The following is a 23,409-nucleotide window of genomic DNA, read 5'->3' on the forward strand; positions in this document are numbered from 1 at the left end:
ATTATCCTCTGTAAAGTCTACACAGAACATTGATTACGTGTTTTGTATCTATGAAATGGTCACAGTTACTTGCGTGGCATAAGTCACAATGGTACAAACTAGGTGATGCTTAATTAATTTCCAGATGGATAATTCCAAAAAGTTATTTTAGCGCTAATAACATTTCATTTCAACTTATTTTCATGCTTATATCCAATTAAGGTTCAAGCACGCTGTCCTGGGCACACACCTTGGCTATCTGGGCTAGTGGGTTAGTTGTTAGTGGTTAATGAGAGAGAAGAGGGTTTAGTGGCCTTACACATTAAAACTCCTCTGGGTGGAAGCACTTTAGGTGATCTTAGCGTTAAGATCACTTCATGGAACGGTGCCCTGCCCCAAGTTCAGACACCAAACGTTTCGCTAACTTTCGTGAACTATTTGATTGGTTCCAAACGTGGCTATTTGGTTTACTGTGAAGCGCATAAACCAGTCTACGGACGGGGTTTTTTCCACTCGGTCTGGTTGAACGCAGGTTGTTTCACTAATCTTGTAACCCAATTTTGTGTTTCTTCTCACCAGTTGTTTGTTGAACAAGGTAGATATTATGGTACTGAAAGGTCACAATGGAAAGGTCAGATGTGTAATCAGAATGATATAGAGTATGAATATCACTTTATTTTGAAATGTCCATTGTACATGCAATTGTACATGCAATTACGTTCAATATATATTAAGAAATACTACTGTCGCTAACCATCTGTGTTTAAACTCGTGCAATCATTGTCTGTTCAAAACAGAACAGAATTATGTAATATTGGTAAATATCTTAAAAATACATCATGTTTATGTTCTCAACATATTTAATTGTCCATCCTCCAATTATGCACCACTTGTCAAATGTTATTGATTTGTACATAAAATATATGCATAAGAGCCGGAAGGCTTAAAACTAATAAACTATACTATACTAAACGTTTTATGGATTTGATCGTGGTATATTCGTTGAAAATACCATGGTAAGGTGTGTGATTACATCATCTAAATTAGACTGTAATTTAACAGCGACTCCGTAACTAAATACCAGTAGGATTCAGTATTTATTGCTGCAAGATACAGCCAACATAGTATGAACATCAGGGCTGAGATCAGCCAGGACGAGCAGAAAAACGTCCCCATGACTGGTTTATCCGCTTCACGACCGGCCTTGGTGGCTAGTAGGTATGGGGTTCGCAGCCCGGTACCGGCTCCAACCCAGAGCGAGTTCTTAAGGGCTCAGTGGATAGGTGTAAGGACACTACACCCTCTTCTCTCTCACTAACCACTAACTAACAACTAACCCACTGTCCTGGACAGACAGCCCAGATAGCTGAGGTGTGTGCCCAGGACAGCGTGCTTGAATCTTAATTGGATATAAGCACGAAAATAAGTTGAAATGAATGAATCCGCTTCACCTTAAACCAAATGGCCATGTCAGAAACCAATCAAATAGTTCACGAACGTTAGCGAAACGTTCACTGGTTGAACTTAGGGCTGGTATCACCTGATTGTCATAGCTAGTTCTCCTGTATCTATAGAAGAAGGAAGGAAGGAAATGTTTTATTTAACAATGCACTCAACACATTTTATTTATGGTTATATGGCATCAGACATATGATTAAGGACCACACAGATATATAGAGAGAGGAAACCCATTGTCGCCAATTCATCGGTTACTCTTTTCGATTAGCAGCAAGGGATCTTTTATATGCACCATCCCACAGACAGGATAGTATATACCACAGCCTTTGTTACACCAGTCGTGGTGCACTGGCTGGAATGGGGCCACCAATGGGGATCAATCCTAAACCGACTGTGCATCAAGCAAGTGCTTTACCACTGGGCTACCCTGTATCTATAGGGTCTCTTAATTACTTATTAATATTTTAATTTTATTTTATACATTTAAAAAACAAAACAAAAACAGATTTTATATTATTATTAAAATTTAATTTACATGAGCTATTTTATTTTCGTGAGGACCCAATAAAAAAAAAATAAAAAATAAAAAATAAAATAAAATAATAAATAAAGAAATAAAATTATAATTTTAAAAAATAACACACAAACATACTCACTCACTCACACAGAAAGAAAGAGAGAGAAACAGAAACAGAGAAGGGGAGAGAGGGAGAGAGACAGAGACAGAGAGACACAGAGAGAGACATACAGAGAGAGAGAGAGAGAGCGACAGACAGACAGACAGAGAGAGGAGAGAGGGAGAAAGCAAGAGGTAAAGAGAGAGAGAGAGAGAGAGAGAGAGAGAGAGAGAGAGAGAGAGAGAGAGAGAGAGAGAGAGAGAGAGAGAGAGAGAGAGAGAGAGAGAGAGAGAGAGAGAGACAGAGACAGACAGACACACACACATGGCAGCATTGCTGTGAGATAAACAGAAACACAAAATAATGCGACCATAACATAGAAACCAATGAATGCCAGATCATATCAGCTCAATGAAAAAGAAAGTTATGGCTTGACCAGATACACTGTTCGGTGGACTAATACCTCTAGACATTTTGACAAATCGGTCGACTAATATCTTTATGCATTTTTACTTTTTGGTGGACTAATACCTTTAGGCATCTTGACAGCGACAATTTTATCCACATCATCCGACATCCATCGCTTGTCCAGTCGTGCCTTGAGGACTCGGCCAAACGCTCCCTCGCCCAGGGCTGACAGGAACGTAATTCGTGAGAAATCGATCTCAAACTCATCTGCAGGCAGAAAGGGCACCTTATCTTTGCAGCTGGCTCCAGCATCGACACTGTCATACAGCGGGTTCAGCTCCTAAAGACATACATCTTGTAATGAGGGTAATGAAAGAATGTTTTATTTAACGACACACTCAACACATTTTATTTACAGACATATGGTTAAGGACCACACAGATATTGAGAGAGGAAACCCGCTGTTGCCACTTCATGGGCTACTCTTTTCGATTAGCAGCAAGGGATCTTTTATATGCTCCATCCCACAGACAGGGTAGTACATACCATGGCCTTTGATATACCAGTCGTGGTGCATTGGCTTGAACGAGAAATAGCCCAATGAGCCCACTGACGGGGATCGCTCCCAAAACAGCCGCACATCAAGCAAGTACTTTACTACTAGGGCTACGTCTCGCCCCCCATTTTTCGTAATGAGGGTAATGAGCAAGAGAGATGTGGCTCGAAGCACACAGGCCACGGTGGTGTCATGGTTAAGCCATCGGACATAAGGCTGCAGGGGCGTATTATGAGGAGTTTCCCAGTTGCACAGAAACCCCCCTCGGTAACAAAAAACCCCAACCCCACCACGTAGATCTAAATTGATGTCCACGTAAAATATATAATTTCAAATTATAAACATTTACATATTGTTTCGGAAACCCCCCTTAACTGAAGCATAACTCGCCCCTAGGCTCGTAGGTACTGGGCTCACAGTCGGGTGCCAGCTCCCTCCCAGAGCGAGTTTTAAAGACTCAGTGGGTCACTACAAACCTCTTCTCTTTCATTAACCACTAACAACTAACAACTGTCCTGGAGAGACGGCCCCAAATACCTGAGGTGTGTGCCCAGCACAGCGTGCTTGAACCTTAATTGGATATAAGCACAAAAATGAGTTGAAATGACCCGAGGCAAATCCTGTTTAAATGTAGATCTATCATTGCAGATATAGCTAATAATAAAGATTGATCAAAGCGGAGAGCTCTAGGCTAAGCATCCTTCCACCCTTCTCTGTGCAAATATTTCGGTTAAATACATTTGGTGGTTTGTAGAAAAATATGTTTGAATTAACAGGTAAAATGTGCTTTATAACATAATTGCCCAACTCATTTTTAGAGACTAATGAAAACAAACTGATTTTTATACAAACGGAAATGAATTCTTTAAAAATTATTTAAAAAAGAATAAGAAAAGCAAATGGTGTTCTTCCTGTTTTTGTTTAAATAATCTTTAAAGAATTTGTATAAAAATCAATAGTTTTTTTCATTGGTCTCCAAAGCTTTAAAAAAAAATTAGGCAAATTTTGCTGAGAGGTTGACGATGCATAAACTCTTTAGTAATCACATGCATTTCATACAGTTTAATGTGAACTAGGCACGACTTTCCATGCCTATTCAAGATAGGTTACACAGAATGGAGCAGATTTGTACACTGGGTTGGAATAACATCTGCTGACCATGACTGGTGCAAAAAGTCCATAGTATGTGCTGTCCTGTCTATGGGAAATGGCATATAAATGATTATCATCTCTCTCTCTCTCTCTCTCTCTCTCTCTCTCTCTCATTATCTCTCTTCTCCCTCTTTCTCTCATTTTTCTCTCTTTCTTTCCATGTCTCTCTCATTCATTCTCTCCCCCTCCCTCACTCTCTAATTCTCTCTCATTACCTCTACCTCTCTCTCTCTCTCATTATCTCTCTTCTCTCTCTCTCACTATCTCTCTCCCCCTCGCTCTCATTCTCTCTCCTCGCTCTCAGTCTATCTCACTGTCTCTCTCATTATCACTCTCTCATCCCTCTCTCTCTCACTCTCATTCTATCTCTCCCTCTTTCTCTCTCATTCATTCGCTCTCTCCCTCACTCTCTAATTCTCCTTGCTGATTCTCTCTCACTATCTCTCTTAATCTCTCTCTCTCTTGATATCTCTCTCTCTCTCTCTCTTTCAAACACCAAATAGCTGTAGTTTAAAAACCAACCATATATTTGTCTCATGTTTTCCATTGTGCCAGTCGAAATAACTTTGGGTATTATTAGTAGTAGTAGTATTATTTATTATTACCCATATGGGCTCATATATACTGGGTAATATTTTTTCGATCTCTGCACAGTGTCCAGATATTGCTTCTACAGCCACTGATTGGCTGACTTAAAAATCAGAGCATTTGGTTGGTTGGTTGCCATGGCCCAAACTTTACTTTCATTCATATAATGTTTCCATTCATGAGTCAGATTACAAATATCATAAGTAGCGGCTTTAGTAGTACATGTATATTAATATTTATTTTATATAAATATATTTATGGCAAATCCAATCCACATTTTAGCACCATGATGTTTGAGTATGTACTTGCCACTAACAGCCTGAAGGCAAGGCCCTTGGCTGCCTTTATTTGTCATTATTTACCATAAAATGGTGCCTGAGAGTATGCGAATAACAAAAAAAACATTTCACAGAAAAGGTTGTGGATGGGATGATTTGTGTTGAATGCAAATCTGTGGCAGGTATTTGAACTCCATCTGTCATGGTTCAGTAAACAATTTTAATTTTTAATGCGAAAAAAGGAGTCTTCAAACGTTTTCGTCATTTATTATTAAATGGCCTTCTTAAGTCCATTAAGTGTGTTTCTGTTATATTCACTGCTAACGAAATGAAGCACAACTTTTTCTGGAGAGTGACATAAATAAAAATTATTATTTTCTAATGCAACTACAGTCGTATTATTTTGTACTGTAAACATTTGGCTGTAAAAAGAACGCTGTTATGCCTCGATGTCACTTACATTATGTCATGTAATGCACATAAGATTATATGACGTGATGGCTGATGGCTTTGTTGTAGACTGCAGAGGAATTTTTACATTAAAAATCACTTGACAATGAGTAATAAAGAGAATAACCAACTCGCTATGAATTATCTGTCCCTCGTGAATGAATGCTGTTTACACCATTCATTCACTCGGGACAGATAATTCATAATTCCTCGTAGCTTGTCAGTTATTCTCTCAACAACATTCAGCATGTACCTTTCGAGATCTGCGAATATAGAGAAGATTTTCTCTGATGATTTTCTGCTCACAGCGGCGCCATTTAATAATGCCAATTATCACCATGATGGTGAGGAGGACTGGGATGATGGAGAACAAATACAACATTTGGTTGTCTTGCTTAGGAACTGTCTGTCCTGGAAAGAGAAAATCAAAGTTAAGTAAAGCACATTGATTTATTAATTATCGGTTACTGCTAACAGGTGGGTTTTTTTTAATGACACCACTAAATTTTAAGCACATTGATTCATTAATCATCGGTTACTGCTAACAGAGTTTTTTTTAACAACACCACTAAAGCACAATGATTCATTAATCATCGGTTACTGCTAACAGAGTTTTTTTTAACGACACCACTAAAGCACAATGATTCATTAATCATCGGTTACTGCTAACAGAGGGTTTTTTTAACGACTCCACTAAAGCACATTGATTCATTAATCATCGGTTACTGCTAACAGGTGGGGTTTTTTTAACGACACCACTAAAGCACATTGATTCAATTAATCATCGGTTACTGCTAACAGAGGGGTTTTTTAACGACTCCACTAAAGCACATTGATTCATTAATCATCGGTTACTGCTAACAGGTGGGGGTTTTTAACGACACCACTAAAGCACATTGATTCATTAATCATCGGTTACTGCTAACAGAGGTGTTTTTTTATCGACACCACTAAAGCACATTGATTCATTAATCATCAGTTACTGCTAACAGGTTGTTTTTTTAACGACACCATGCACTAAAGCACATTGATTCATTAATCATCGGCTATTGCCAATAAAATTTGATGTTTGACGACACCACTACAGCATATTAGCCAGCGGTTATTGCCAATAACTGGACGCCAAACATTTAATGATTCTGACAGCTGGAAACCCACTATAGTGTGGGTGTGGGTGTGGGTGTGGGTGTGGGTGTGGGTAATGTTTGGCATGCTTCCATCAGGGAACTGTTCAAGCATGCCTATCGTGGGCACAACTTCTGACTTCGCCAGAGTGTTCTGTCCATGACAGGAGTTGTCCATTAGAAGCAAAGGATCTTTTATGTGCAACTTCCTCCACAAGACGGCACAACCTTTGATGTATCAGTCGGATGGAACTAGATGGGACGGGAAAACTATTTCAAAAATAAATCGGGGAAATGGTGGCCCAAACAAGTAGCCTTAATATGGACATACGGGTATGGAATCATGGAACCTTTTACAGAAATAAAAAGTATGATGCTGGAGAGACTCGTAAAAATGTATTTAAATTATTATTATTTCAACTGTAAGTGGATTAATTGATTGAAATGCATTTCATTGTATCAGAAATGGACTGGGTAAATGTTTCCAACTGATCAGACCATCTTCTGATGTTTCAGCAATGATTTATTCGTCGTTTTCGAAACATATTTTTAAAAAGATTGGACATCGATTCACTGCTGAAATGTTGAACCATGACATAAAAGAAACTTAGAAAGATTTTACAAATTGGAGGAAAATGGCAATGTGTATCGCTGCCTTCCAACTTATTGGTTTACGTAAGTGAAGACTTTAAAAAAAAGAAAGAAATTATTTCTAAAATATTTATTGCATTGGCAGACATTACAACATCGTATTTGGCCAGTTCAGCGAAACTAACTTGATGGTGTTTGTAACTTTAAAATTACGAGAATGAGGTGAGTGGCAGTACCCACTCTGATGTATGATGGCTCTTGCAAATATAAACTTTATTGCATGTTTAAGTGCCAACATGCCATTCACACACGCGGCAATTTATTGGCTTTCTAACTAATATGATACACATGCACTCAATATTTGCTCAGTTCATTGTGCCTGACGAGGATTAAAAACCAATAATGCTGCTGACTAAATCAACATAAATGACATTTATTATGACAATAAATATATTTATGTAAGTCAGCCTAATAAGATTATGTTAAATTTAATAATGCTTTCTCTTGCTTCGCCGCTGCCATGCGTAAGTCTAGACGACTGTGTGGAGTTTAGTCTTGGCAAGTTGATAGGACGGATGCGTTAGTCCCTGGATATTAACGGACCAATGAAAAGTGTCACACGAACAATGTATGCATTGAGGCGCGTATTCCATTCTTTTCACATGACGCAACGCATGGCAGGAAACCATTTCGTAAGACAAGGTAAACCGTTTTGACTTAGAGATATAACTAACAAAAGCGTTTTGATACAATGGTTGTGTTAGCGCTAGCATTTGGTCATTCTTGCATCCGCCGTCTCGGCGATTTCATAAATGATATTGATAATGAATTTTTGAATCTGGGTTTCGATGGTACGTCAGTACAGGTTAGTTGTATGGGGGTGGGAGGCGGTACGGTTTATCCGAGTGAATGTGAATGAATGTTTGTTTAACGACACCCCAGCACAAAAATACATATCGGCTATTGGGTGTCACAAATGGTAAGTATATGGAAATATACGGTTTATCTGGGCCCAAATCCCTGCAATTACATTCGGGAGTACTATCATCATACCAGCCTTCCATAGTATTTTTACAAATAGGTGGTAATGATATATGTAGATGTACTGACGACAATTTGGAGAAACTCGCAAAAAGTATAGTAAGTTTTGCAGCGTTTGTACTCCATGCACCCAGTGTTCGGTGGGTTATTATTGGTCAATTATTGCCTCGTTTCCAAGATCCTGGTGTATACAATGAACGAGTCGTTCGAGTGAATGTTTGGTTGCAACAGTTAACAGAAACCGTAACCGGTATTTCTTTCTGGCATCACCGGGGCTTTTGGAGTGAACCAAAAGTATTATATTTGGCAGACAATGTACACCTCAACACTCTCGGCATGCGCAAATACTCTAAAAGTGTACGGGTGGCAATAAGCACACAGCTGCGTTATGTTCAGTGATTAGACTGCAGAGGCAATGTTGGCCTGTGGAAGGGTTTTATATCCAGTATGGTTAACAAGCGGCTTCATATTACATCCAGTACGGCTAGCTCATGGATCATGTTATGTTCAGTCCGGTTAGCCCGTGGGTGATTAATACATCCAGTAAGGTAGCCTGTGGACATTTTGTTTTATTTTTATATCCAGTAAGGCTTTCCTGTGGATTATTGCCGACAAAATACGGTTACATGTGCATTGTTAATTACAATTATTAGCTAATAGGGTTAACACATGGATCATAGGATGTATGGTTAGCATAGCCCATGTATTATATATACAGATATCTTTAAAGGCTTAATCATTTGTTGGGCACATCACGTATGGCTAGCCTGTAGTTGTTTCATCCAGTATGGCTTATTATTATCCAGTACGGTTAACCGGATCATTTTATATCCAGTGTGGGTAGCCGGTGGATAATAAGAATAATTTTTATTATTACTAATTTTCTAATAAGGTGAGCTTGTGGATTTATATATTATATATATATATATATATATAATCCAGTATGGCTAGCGCGTGGATTGTGTCGGACAATAGGATAGTATGTGCATTGATAATACATGGAACACATGTTTTTACTATATGGAAGAACTCATGGTTTCGATATGTTTGCATACCACTAATACTGATTATATATCTTGCATTATTTGTTTGGCATGAGCATATGGCTAGCCTGTTTACATCCAGTATGGCTTATTACTACCCAGTACGGTTTAACCGGATCATTTTATATCCAGTCCGGATAGCATGTGGATAGTTTTTATTCTAGTAAGGCTAGCCTGTGGATATATATATATATATAGATATATATATATAGATATTTATTTATATTTAAAAAATTTTTTTAAAAACATTGACATTGTCAAACAAAGTGATATGTTTTTCTAACTTTATTTCATTTCTGTATAGGCCCTAACTGTTATTATATAAGATGAAATGCAAGGCTCACCCTGGATCAAAACTACCTGTAGCCAAAATATTAGCCAAATGGAATTTTTATTAGCCATATTGAAAATGCTTTAGCTAAATTTGTTTTACGCAGTACTGTATTGAGTATTTATATACTCTTCAAAAAAAGAAACGCAAAAGGGTACAAATGGGTTATAACTCCGATTTTATGTTTCCTACCGGTTCATGCTTTGTAAATATAAGGTCATTGCATGTCCCAAACACATTCCCACGGTTACATTCGATAAAACGCAGCTACTGTAAAATAAAGTTTCAAAATGTGAATATTCGCAAAAACGCAGCCACGTGCAAACCATGTCACCACTGCACGTGCGTTGTCTGCACGTGCAACATGAATACCGACAGTATAAAAGTGCAGGGTGTTCGCTTGCCTGGCCTCTGTATCTGGCCAACAGTTGACAATCCAGGACATGCCACGTCTCAGTGAACCGCAGAGAAACAATGCCATCGGCCGACTAGACGCAGGCGAATCCAGAACGGCCGTTGCCAGGGCATTCCATGTGTCCCCAAGCACCATCTCCAGACTGTGGGACTGTTACCAGCAACATGGATCAACACGTGACCTCCCTAGATCCGTTCGACCACGGGTCACTACCCCCGGGCAGGACCGCTACATCCGGGTACGCCACCTTCGGGAACGATTGACTACTGCCACCTCCACAGCCGCAACAATACCAGGTTTGCGCAGGATATCCGACCAGACCGTACGGAACCGCCTACGTGAGGTAGGAATTCGTGCCAGACGTCCAGTTCGAGGTGTCATCTTAACACCACAACACCGTCGACTCCGACTGCAGTGGTGCCAGATTCATCGACAATGGCCTCAACTGCGATGGAGACAGGTGTGGTTCAGTGACGAGTCCCGATTTCTGCTCTGACGTCATGATGGAAGATGTCGCGTGTATAGGCGTCGTGGTGAACGTTATGCGGCAAACTGCGTGCAGGAAGTGGACAGATTCGGCGGGGGTAGTGTCATGGTGTGGGCAGCCATCTCACACACTGGCAGAACTGACCTGGTCCACGTGCAGGGCAACCTGAATGCACAGGGCTACATTGACCAGATCCTCCGGCCACACATCGTTCCAGTTATGGCCAACGCCAACGCAGTGTTCCAACATGACAACGCCAGGCCTCACACAGCACGTCTCACAACGGCTTTCCTACAGAACAACAACATTAATGTCCTTCCTTGGCCATCGATATCACCGGATTTGAACCCAATTGAGCATCTATGGGACGAGTTAGACCGACGCCTCCGACAGCGACAACCACAGCCCCAGACCCTGCCCGAGCTGGCAGCAGCCTTGCAGGCCGAGTGGGCCACCATCCCCCGGGACGTCATCCGTACTCTGGTTGCTTCAATGGGCAGGCGGTGCCAGGCAGTTGTCAACACACGCGGAGGCCACACCCGGTATTGACTCCTGATGACCTTGACCTTGGTGGTGTGTCCTATCACTTACTCACAATGGACTAGAGTGAATTGTGAACAATCCTGCAACATTTGGTAATTATCGGACTCACCATTCAATAATTAAATCAATTCTCCAAATGTTACGACAATGTGGTTTTGCGTTTCTTCTTTTGAAGAGTATATATGAATATGAAAATGTATCTTTTTCAGCTAATTGTGTACAAACTGGAATAAATAGGAATAACAAAACCTCAATGGGGGTAGGGGCAGTTAATATATTACTTCGATTTTTCAGCGGGGCTGGGGTTGGGATGGGGATGCAATATCTTCAGAGTTTGAAGTCAGTACCCCATACACCCACCCCTACTTCTAAGGCCTATGACATTAAATTAACAAACATACAGAAATATAGGGGTGGGTTGGATGTTTATGGATGGTGGGTTTTTTTTTCTTTCTTCCTTTTTTCCTGTTTTTTTTTATATAGAGCTCATTATTTCTTTAAATAGCAATCTTTATGTTAGTTTCAATTGTTGTTGTTTTTCTTTGCTTTTTTTTAAAGTGACCCGTCAATTCCCCACCCCAAACAATTTCATAATTTGTGCCATGTTGTTGCGGTTATTTCAGCGTCATGTTAAATGCTTGTTGTGATTTCTGCTTACAAAATTTAAATACTGCATGTTCATTTCCGGCGATCGCGATCTGCATAGGTATGAAATTAACAAAGACAAAGGAATAAACAAAAACTGCAGTTAGGTATTCATTGATGCGAATAACTATTGTTTTTCTACAAATTTACATCAAGATTTACTTTTGCGTAATCGTATTGTTTAATGTCCGGAACGATGTCTCTTGACAAGCGGGTGTCGGCTGACTCTGAAGCGTGACGTATATTCCACCGAGAGCTGTCCTCAGTTCAGCCAACGAACGTTCTTCCTAACGTTCGCGAACTATTTGATTGGTGTTCGTCGTGTCCATTAGGTTTAACGTGAAGCGCACAAACCAGTCTAGCGAACGTTTGGTTTTCGCTCGGTCCTTGAGATGGCCTACATGTCTTTCGGCCCTGAACTGGCATGTGTATTCAAATTGACACGCATTGTCGGTCTGTTTTTATTACTTTGGTTCAAAGATTTTACAAAGTAAAAATAACAAGCTACACATCTTCCAGACATTGCTGTCATACATGCCGTTAAAATTAATAACCGTGATTATTAAAATACGCAAACATCATAAGGCCTACGCTGTATTCTGCATGACACCGTTTCTCGTTACCGGTCTTGAGATCGCTATTACGCTAATTGAATATTTGGTAGTATTATTATGTTTAAGGTGTTGGATAGCCACTTGCAAATTTTATTAGCCATTTTTTTTTTTAATTAGCCAATGGCTAATTTGGCTACCGACAGCGCGAGCCCTGGAAATGACATGTGAAAAGGCAATCGATGGCAGAAGTTCACCCATACCATAAATGTGTTGATGGTGGAAAAAAACAGAGTAAAGTTTGTTTTATTTAACGATGCCACCAGAGCACATTCATTTTTTATCTTATCATCGGCTATTGGACGTCAAACATACATGTATGGTAATTCAGTTTTTTAGAGGAAACCCGCTGTCACCACATAGGCTACTCTTTTACGACAGGCAGCGAGGGATCTTTTATTTGCACTTCCCACAGACAGGATAGCACAAACCATGGCCTTTGTTGAACCAGTTATGGATCACTGGTCGGTGCAAGTGGTTTACACATACCCACTGAGCCTTGCGGAGCACTCACTCAGGGTTTGGAGTCGGTATCTGGATTAAAATATCATGCCTCGACTGGGATCCGAACCCAGTACCTACCAGCCTGTAGACCGATGGCCTAACCACGACGTCACCGAGGCCGGTATGTTGACGGTGGAAGTCAAATGGAAAATCAATGGCGTATCTGGGGTGGGGAGCGAATATGTGGGCCATGCTTCTCCAATCACACCTGTTTTCCCCCACCACCGTTTATATTTGCCTGTCACCCCAAAACACATGTAAACGTGGTAATGTATAGAAACACAGACAGTATGAGTGCCCCCCACTCCCCCCCCCAATATAGGGGCATGTGCAAGGGGATCTGTACTGTGGGGAGTGACGTTTTAGTGGAGATCACGTCATGTGTCCCTGAAAAATACAAGTATATTGGAAAAAAGAAAATTTGCTTAGACCTGAGGGAGGGGTATTCAACTCCTAAAACCCACCCCCTGTTTAAGCGCCTGCAATATAAATCCTGGCAATGCCAAAATGGAAAATAACACATATTGCTTACCACTCGTGTTGAACGTATCTTCATCCGCAGCTATAAAATAGCCATATCCTTCACCTGAAAAAACAGTATATACATATACATGGAAAGAGAGATTTGGGGGTGGGGGGGGGAGAGGGAGAGGGAGAGGGAGAGAGAGAGAGAGAGAGAGAGAGAGAGAGAGAGAGAGAGAGAGAGAGAGAGAGAGAGAGAAGGACGAAGTAAGGGAGGGATGGAGAGATAGAGACAAACTGAAAGAGAGAGAGATGTACGAAGGAAGGGCGAGAGGGAGAAAGAGAGGAAGAGAGCGGAATGAAGAGAGAGAGATATATACACATATCCTTCACCTGAAAAAACTGTATATACATATACATGGAGAGATGGGGGGGGGGGGAGAGAGAGAGAGAGAGAGAGAGAGAGAGAGAGAGAGAGAGAGAGAGAGAGAGAGAGAGAGAGAGAGAGAGAGAGAGAGAGGGAGGGGGAGAGGGAGAGGGAGAGAGGGAGGGGGAGAGGGAGGGGGAGAGAGAGGGGGAGAGAGAGAGAGAGAGAGAGAGAGAGAGAGACACACACACAGAGACAGAGATGAAGGAAAGGAGAGAGAGAGAGAGAGAGAGAGAGAGACACACACACAGAGACAGAGATGAAGGAAAGGAGAGAGAGAGAGAGAGAGAGAGAGAGAGAGAGAGAGAGAGAGAGAGAGAGAGACGAAGGGAGGGATGGAGAGATAGAGACAAAGTGAAAGAGAGAGAGACGGACGAAGGAAGGGCGAGAGGGAGAAAGAGAGAAAGAGAGGAAGAGAGAGGAATGAAGAGAGAGAGAGAGATATATACACAGAAGACAGAGATAGGAAGGAAGGAAGGAAGGAAGGAAGGAAGGAAGGAAGGAAGGAACAGACAAAGAGAACTTAAAATGACTACATTTCAGAAGAACCTCACAGTCCTAATTCATAATATTTAGTATTTAAACGAAAACTTGTAGAAAATCATCAGTTTTATTTAATCAATTTTTTGTTTTAAAGTTTCCTTTGTATATTACAAATGTCATCAAGACTCTTTCAGAGTGAAACCTATTTGTTGATGATGTGTCACTTTGACGTACACACACTTGGAAAATAGTGATCTCAGTAAATGGCATTTACAGTGAAACATAGCTATACTGAACAAAATAAGAAACTTCCGCTAACTTTGCTTGAACATAACTTGATGAAAACAAGAATAAAAACATGAAAACATGAATAATTGTTATATATGCATTTAAAGAGTGTTCCATGATGCATCGTTTGGTGCAAAAATCATGGCCATAGGTTAACAGAAACTGGGAGAAATTTTGACCAAGTGTGTTAAGGGTTAAAAAAAACAAAAACCCACTTAATAACGGGTATGACCACCTCTTGAATTGACCACTGCAGTGCATCGCAGGCGCATAGAATTGACTAAAGTGTTGATTTCTGCCTGTGGAATATTGTTCCATTCCTGAATGAGCACTTGACAAAGTTTGTTGACGTTAGCGGGTGGGTTGGGACGACGCCTCAATCGTCTGTCCAGACTATCCCAGACATGCTCGATGGGGTTGAGATCAGGACTTTTAGCGGGCCAGTCATCAATGAAATCAATGTTATTTGTCCTAAGAAAATTTACAGTGTCTCTAGCTGTATGAGAGGTGGCATTATCATGCTGAAAAATCGAGATGTTGGCGTTGTTATGGAACAGAGGAATGACGTGATGAGCGAGAATGTCATCGCAGTAACGTTGAGCATTTAAATTGCCATCAAAGACGACTAGTGGTGAACGATAACCATGGGCAATGGCTGCCCAGACCATGACAGAACCCCCACCCCCGAAACGATCTCGTTCAAGAACACAACAGTCAGCATAACGTTCATTTCTCCTACGGTAGACGCGCACCCTGCCATCACCACGTTGTAAAGAAAACCTGGATTCATCCGAAAAAAGAACGGTATTCCAGCGTCGCCGTATCCAACGAGTGTGTACACGTGCCCAATTAAGATGATTTAGACGATGACGTTGCGTTAAAACGCATCCGACATAAGGACGTCGTGCATGTAAACCGTTCTCCCGCAGATGATTACGAACAGTTTGCCCACTGATTCGGTTATTATGAAGCCCAGGTGTGTTAGCAGCAGTAGCAGTGGCAGTTTGGAATCGATTGCGCAAATGCGTGTTCATGATATAGCGGTCTTGACCACGCGTTGTAACACGCGGATGTCCACGACATGGCAAGTCGTTGGTGCTTCCTGTCGTTCGAAATCTTACGCGAAGATTTCGTATCGCTCGACTAGAACTCCCAACATGCCTTGCAACGTCTTGTCAATATGCCAGCATCAAGCATGCCAATCGCCCATTCGCGTAAATTATTGGGTATTCTTGGCATACTAAAAATGCTACAATGTAAAAAACTTATTTTTTTTAACAAATTTTGAAGCGTTTTCATTCACTTGACAACAATGTCAGTAAGACAAGTAAAAGAAATTGACTGAATACTACACGGGACATGTCGAACCATGCATGCACATGCAAATTGAATTTCATGTTGTTGACGATTAACAGTGCAAAAATAATCGATAAAATTCATGAATCCTGATAATACAGCTCAAGGCTAATACTACCTATATAATTTCATTACACAATGAATTCTTTAACACAACAAATACTATATATACAAATTGGAAGTTTCTTTTTTTGTTCAGTATAGTTATAAACTGATTATAACGAAGCTTAACCAGAGACACGGGAACTCCTATAGGATACTAAATCAATACCTTTAGAAAGGAAAATAAAATGACCTCTTTCTTAATTTATTAAATTAATGTCTTCTGTAATCACATCATAATGTTGTTTTAGTAATAAGACTTTGTTGTTTCAAATATCCTTTTATTCAGTGCCATATAGAATACATCATCTTCCATACATGTATGTCCGTCTGTGTTTATCCATCTTCTTTCATTAGTTTATTTAAAACTTGAATTACTCCTCTGCATTGTTATACCTTAACATTAATAGGATTATCTGAACTATTAGACTATGCAGGCTAGTAGGAACGGGGTGGGGGAAGAAGTGTGTGTGTGTGTGTGTTCTGGCCTCGGTAGCGCAGTGGTTAAGCCATCAGACTACAGGCTGGTTGGTACAGGGTTCACAGCCCGGTATCGGCTGCAACCCAGAGCGAGTTCTTAAGGGCTCAGTGGGTAGGTGTAAGGCCACTACACCCTTTTCTCTCTCACTAACAACTAACCAACTAACTAACCCACTGTCCTTAACAGACAGCCCAGATAGCTGTGTGTGCCAAGGACAGCGTGCTTGAACCTTAATTGGATATAAGCACGAAAAAATAAATTGAAATGAATTTTTTTTGTTAATATAAATTGTGTATAGTATTGCTGTAACAAACCATGTCTTCTCCCTTTGTATGGGTTGATATTTGTCATGGGAATGGTCAAGAAAAAATAAACAGTTAAAAAAAAACAGAAAAAAAAATGTGTGGGTGTTTGTGTGTGTGTGTGTAGGGATGGGAGAATGTACGGTTTTTTTTGGTCCTATCCTATACAAAGAAAAAAAGAAAAAGAAAAATCTAGGTTGTGCCAACTGGGTTGTGCCCTCAACGACTGTGGCCTCTACCAGAGGTTAATTGTGCCCCTTCCCCACTCCAAATATTTCATTCCTACGGGCCTGCAAAGCTCAAATAATAAAACTGCTAAAAATACTATTGTTATCTCTTAACCATAATACGCTATAAACTGCACTAAAATATCCAACTGGTAGAAACCCGACCTAGGACCAGTTTTCGTACTGTCTTGGTACTTCCTCCCTTCGACATAACCGTGACGTGAATCCAGTATTCAGAATTCATATGCAGACCAACAATCTTGAACATCGTTGCATTCTGTGTAATAAATGTTAATTTGTGTTTTTAAACTATATTTATTTCATTAATACATAAAATGGATTAACATAAAAAAAAAAGCTGTATAGGCCCATATAAATGCCTCTTAACAAGATGATATTTTCTCTCATCCTCAGGTATAAGAAATTTCTATCTTACATAGGATATCACGCACTTGCGTTTAACATGACATCGTTGGTAATATATGACGATATATTAATGCGAGATGGTGACGTGGTCATTAAGACACAGTTTTAAATTAATATTTTGTTATTAAAACCTTCATTTTAAAAGTTATCTTGTTAATTTGTAGTGTTAAATTTTATTTAACACATGAAACAAACCCGGCAAATACAATAGTGTAGTATATTTATGACAAAATGGTCAAATAAAAAAGTTACTTGTTCAACCATCTTTGTCCGTTCGTGTAAAATAATGGTCAAAATTTTTTCACCACCTCGGGTGTACTTTTTCTATCCCACATGACTGCATATGATGGAGTCTTATAATCCACCATCGGGGTTTCTGTCAGAACATAACTTGAGGGTACGTAATAAAAACAAATTAGATCAGAGGTGCAAGTGTGCCAACTAGATGGTTATATGGATTTGAAATCTTTAAATGAATGAATGAATGAATGTTTAATGACACCCCAGCACAACAATACACATCGGCTATTGGGTGTCTATTGAAATGTTTGAAAATGGTCAATGTATTTCAACTACTTTGAAATGTTTTAAACAGCAATTATAAAAATGTATCCATTAATTTCCTAGGTTTTAGGGTACCTCAGTTTGCCCTTCATACCCTCTGACAGAAACCCTGACTATAATGTTTAATGAACAATAAACATATACTGAACTCTGTTGAAAACGCATCAGTCTGGGCCCATATTTTTGAAGCTATCTTAGGGCTACGAAATCGTAAAACCATCATAGGTCGTGACGTCACTACAGCACACACCATAGTGATGTCATGTAGCTTACGATGATTTTTACGATTTCGTTCGCTAAGATTGCTTCGAGAATATGGGCCCCGATTTGTAGTTGTAAAATGGATATATGAGAAGAAATAAAACATTTATCTGATTTTGTATAACTGGAATAACCCCAAAATTACATACAAGGGTTAGGGTTATTGTGATTTATAGCAACGTCACACATGATAACAATAACAAACAAAAACAAACTGGATGGGACGTTTCAATTAAATTAAGCATATAAAACGTATTATATTTTATCACTATTTCAGCCATTATTTACAGATGTTAAGTTGTTTTGTAAATGGTAAAAACTAAAGAATCTAAGGGCTATTTTTCCATGTATGCAGTTTTTGGCGCTGCGCGGGTGTGGATTCCGAAACGTGGATGCGTCAAATAATAAATTGTATTGTTTCCAAATGAGCCAAATACCAAGTACATGGAAAACGGTCTTAAAGAAGAGGGTACTGCATGCCTTGTTTTATTAACAACTTTTCATCTGTTTTTGTTTTCGATATATGGGCCATTCTCCCAGAATGTGTCACTTTGCATAGTTGTATCTTTGTAAAAATAATGTTTTTAAAATATGATGTTTTATAGTCATGTCTTATCTCTGGGGTCAGGTGAACGTATTTCAAATTAAAGCAGCAAATTTTACATAGGACGGTATCATTTTTATTAACTTTTTTCAGGAACAGGGTCTGATAGCAATGGTTGCCATGTTACTTTGTTTTCTTTTAATACAAAATCGGAAAATATTTTATATGTGATGAACATTTACTGATTGCTATTTTTGAGTAGCCCATCCAAGAGCAAACTAGCATGAACATATTTCATTTCTTTTAACAAGGAACACTAAAAAAGCTTCCAATTGCCACGAAAATAGAATGGTGGATGCAATTTATTGCATTTTCACACAATTAAATGGCCAAAAAAATAGGAGTGCAAAGGAATATTTGTTCAGCGACACCTCAATGCATTTTAAAGCTATTTTGTGTTGAACGTGTGGTTATTTAGACACTTGATAAAAATTGTAACATCATAATGTTAGGGTGTTGACCATTACGGTGTTGAAATTGTTTTACAAAAACACCATTTTTTATCTCATTATTGTCGATTAGCTATGTTGAATTGCCAAGCTGTCGAAGCATCCATTTATGATGATCTCTGAATGAATCATATTCATTTAACACATCAATATTTTTAATTATGCCTGTTACGGTGTTGACAGAGAATAAGCATACGCAGTGACCCTTCCCTTTTTTGCCTGATCATTTGCAGAAAACTGAAATTGACGGCACTTTTTGTTAATATCATTTGAAAAGATTGTGGTTTCAACTACTTCAAAGGAATCATGTTTCATGTCTTGGTTTATCATTATACATCATAGGCTGTTTTTGCTGACTGGCGTTACGGTGTTGACATGTTATTTGCAAAATGATCGATACTCTTGTAAAATAAACCATAGATGTAATTTCAGCTTGAGAATATGTTTTTTATTTTAAAGTCTTTATTAATCGACTGATTGTTATAAAATACTGACTGAAATAAATTTTGGGTTATTTTGATTCAGGTTCAGTCTCATGGCCTTCAATTGATTTGTAACATGGCAATTTCTGGTTTTTCACTCTATTAAATCAAACATTTGTTGACAAACTCAGGTGCCTTTATGCTATAAAAATTTCTCAGTGTGTTTTTAATTAATATTTAATTATCTATGTGATGTTTATATCAGTTTTCTTACTTTTATCAATTTTAGGGGTGGGTAACACAATGTGACACATTTCGGGAGAATGACTCATATACTGATAGAAAGTAATAAGAAAACACACGAAGTCATGACAGAAAATATTGACTGCAATGAAAACTCTTGTCTATAATGCAGGCCTGCACAAATAAAAAATTTGCATAACCTGAAAATAGATTATGCCATACAAAATTGCATAACCTATTTTGATTTGCATAACCGGTTTTCAAAAAATGGTAAAAAAAACTTTTAAATTAATTTTAATAAATTAGACCATTGTCACTTTCACCGCCATGATAACTTTTTTCAATGAAAAAGTATTTAATTTGTGTGCTACATGATCGACAAAAGGCTCTATTGGCCGGAAACATTTTAAATGGTTGTATACTCAGGACTTTTCATTGAAAAAAGCTCACCATGTTTGATATTTGATCATTCACCGTAATCAGCGAAGTTTTCTGATTAACATTTATTAATGGAAGTATCGCAGTTTCTGATTGCCGCATTATGAAGGAATTCCCTTTGGTGACATCTAACAACCATTAAGAATACATTACATTTCCCAACAGAAGTATTCTAATTAGACTAATATTTGTCATTTCCGTTAAATATATTTATAACAATACATGTCGGAAATCGTCAAGTTGTTTGTACTCTGAAAAAAGATGTGATGTAGAAACTTCATATAGCATATTTCACACGATAAATCGTTATGCAAAATAAATTTGTATAACCGATGCATGAACGATTCGATCGTTCGTGCAATTTGTGCAGCCTGCAATGTCAGGACGTTAACCATGTTATTGTTTTCAGTCTCATGTTAGTGACATTCATAGTATATCTTTGTATTTTATACAGACATAACTAGGTACACTAATAATGAAGTAAATTTTGAAGAAAGTGTCATGTGTTCCCTTATTTTTTGCATCAGTATATTATTATCTGAATGCCAGCGAATTAATAAATGTTTAATGACACTGCAGCACAAAAATATAAGCATCGGTTATAGGATGTAAAAAAAAAAAAGGTAAGTACATGTATATGTCCTGAGTTTGCATCCATTGTACGATGTTTGCGATAACACAGCCTTGTTGGCAACTATTTCATACTAAATACATTTTCTTGTTTAGAATACCAGTGTCTGTATATCGAATGTGTTTGCAGTTGTATACTAATGTTTGTAGTACTCAGTTTTTACATATATTTTTTCGTACGTACAAAATTATTGAGAGATAAAATCTGGTTTGTGCTATTACAACAAACACCTTGTAAATACAGACACTGATATTTAAAAACAAAAAAGTATTTAATTTGTGTGCTACATGATCGACAAAAGGCTCTATTGGCCGGAAACATTTTAAATGGTTGTATACTCAGGACTGTCTCTTTAAGAATAAAAAGTATATAATTATGTAAAACCACAGTGTAAAGAACTGTGGGAAAAAAGTATAATACAACATAAACATCAAAGTAAGTATCTTTTAAAACTTTGTATTAAAATCAAAGTGTGAATGAAATCGAACAAAATAAAATCATTCTCAAGCAAGTTAGTTCCATCAATTTTCGTATGAAATTAAAGTGTTGCTCACCGGACCGAGTACGGTATTTCCGTGATGGGGTGGAATCCTCTCACTCAGAGGAAGGGACGGCACCTTGTCCCACCAGATGGAGATGTTACACACTCGGTTGTGGTCGTTGGCGAACACTGGAAGACTCCATTCCATGGTCAAGTTGACGACTACGCTGTTGTTTAGAGTGTATGCGTCTCCAACAGAGCTCACTATATTGTATATGGGGTCAGGACCTATGGGAAGAATATACATTTAATATTTTTTTGTTTATTTAAAAACAACACACAAAAATCCCCCAAACTCCCCCCCCCCCCAAAAAAAAACACCCCAACAAAACGAAACAAAGCAAACAAACCCCCCAAAAAACCCATACACATACACACACCTCCACCCCTCCCCCCAAAAAACACAACCCTCCACAAAACACAAACAAACAAGCAAAACAACAAAAACAACAAAAAAACAATAAACCCCACACAAAATCAGAACAAATGTATTTAATAAATATATGTCAACAGGGCTCGAACTTAAAGACGGCAATTGCCATCGTTGAGATATAAATTGCCGTAGGTAGAGACCATCACCAATGACACGACAGTGTAAAGTTCCTCAACAATGGCAAAATGTATACACCTGGTGTACATTAATTGTCACTATTTAAATTAATTGTCACTATTTAACATTTGCACGTCTGAAATGTCTACATACAAGAAAATAACCTTTCAGTCATGTTTATTTGCTGCAAATGTCACTTTAAAAAAATATTGCCATACACAGGCTCAAAATTGCCGTCGGTGGGTTGTTTCACCCATGGCAGTTCTATTAAAAAATGCTGTGGGAGACAAATTCTTAAGTTCGAGCCCTGCGTCAATTGTCTTACATCTATCCATTAATTGATTCATATAGCCATACATCTATGGCTTTATACATAAAGTTCAAAAATATAAAATGTTTAAGTTGTCATCAATAGTGTATAAAATAATCAGCCTCTTACTGCAGATGGAGTAGTTGTGGTTGGTGGTGTTGAGACAGTTCAGGGTTTGAAACACCAGTCGCGTTGGATTGCTACTGCGACTGAATTCCGGTCCAAACGTCTTCACTTCCACGAAATAGTTGGTGTCAAACTTCAAGTTGGTCAGCTCATACTTCAGTTCTGGCCAGTTCTGGGAATAAAGTAACATGATGTACACTGCAGTCCGTTTGTTTTCAAAAGGAAACCGATGAATTACAATGTAACTCGACCAATAATGAATGAAGTTAAAAACATATTATTAATTTTTAAACCTAAACAAACTTAACATTAATTTTTTTTTTTTTTTATGCATAGATAAAAAAGTTTCCCATCAAAGTATGCAGATTAAATTTAAGTTTTAATACAGAAGTGAAGCAGTGTTCTTCCTGTCTAGATGATGGAACTGATATAAATATGATGTAGTCGATCTTTCTTTTCGGTAAAATAAGCAATTTGTAGGATCTATACCATTGAAAAGGTATATGTTGCTTATAATTTTAATCCTTCTGATGTTCATATAATTCTAACCGATTGTGTAATCAAAAGTTGATCGGTTGGTGCCAACCAATTATAACTGATGATCGATGATGAAATTCCAACTGATTCCCAACACTAATATGATGTTGCATTTATATCATCTTCAAAAGAATCAATTATTTATCATTTGCATTTTATTTTCATACTTGTAGGCCTATTCACTTACTAGTAGAGACACCCTGTCCTGGGCATACACACTCCAGCTATCTCAGAGCTGTGGGATAATACAGGGGTTTCCCCAGGGCCGTTAGGCGTAGCGGCCTGACACGACTTGGTCTGTAAAGTAAGCACTTTGACGGCGTGGAAGCGCCTTAAATCAATTGCCGCTACGCCTTTA

General features: G+C 38.6%; 1 protein-coding gene across 1 annotated transcript in view; it reads right to left on the reverse strand.

Moving 5' to 3' along the window:
* Nucleotides 1-23,409, reverse strand: part of LOC121383688 (tyrosine-protein kinase receptor torso-like) — a 74,155-nt gene that overhangs the window by 15,664 nt on the left and 35,082 nt on the right. The window contains exons 9-14 of the mRNA XM_041513782.1: nucleotides 22,518-22,686; nucleotides 21,542-21,756; nucleotides 17,115-17,226; nucleotides 13,354-13,407; nucleotides 5,740-5,897; nucleotides 2,586-2,802 (exon numbers count right to left, since the gene is read on the reverse strand). Coding sequence (XP_041369716.1) covers nucleotides 2,586-2,802; nucleotides 5,740-5,897; nucleotides 13,354-13,407; nucleotides 17,115-17,226; nucleotides 21,542-21,756; nucleotides 22,518-22,686 — 925 coding nt within the window. The remainder of the gene's footprint in view (nucleotides 1-2,585; nucleotides 2,803-5,739; nucleotides 5,898-13,353; nucleotides 13,408-17,114; nucleotides 17,227-21,541; nucleotides 21,757-22,517; nucleotides 22,687-23,409) is intronic.

Source organism: Gigantopelta aegis, chromosome 10, assembly GCF_016097555.1.
Source record: "Gigantopelta aegis isolate Gae_Host chromosome 10, Gae_host_genome, whole genome shotgun sequence".
Lineage (NCBI taxonomy): Eukaryota > Metazoa > Mollusca > Gastropoda > Neomphalida > Peltospiridae > Gigantopelta > Gigantopelta aegis.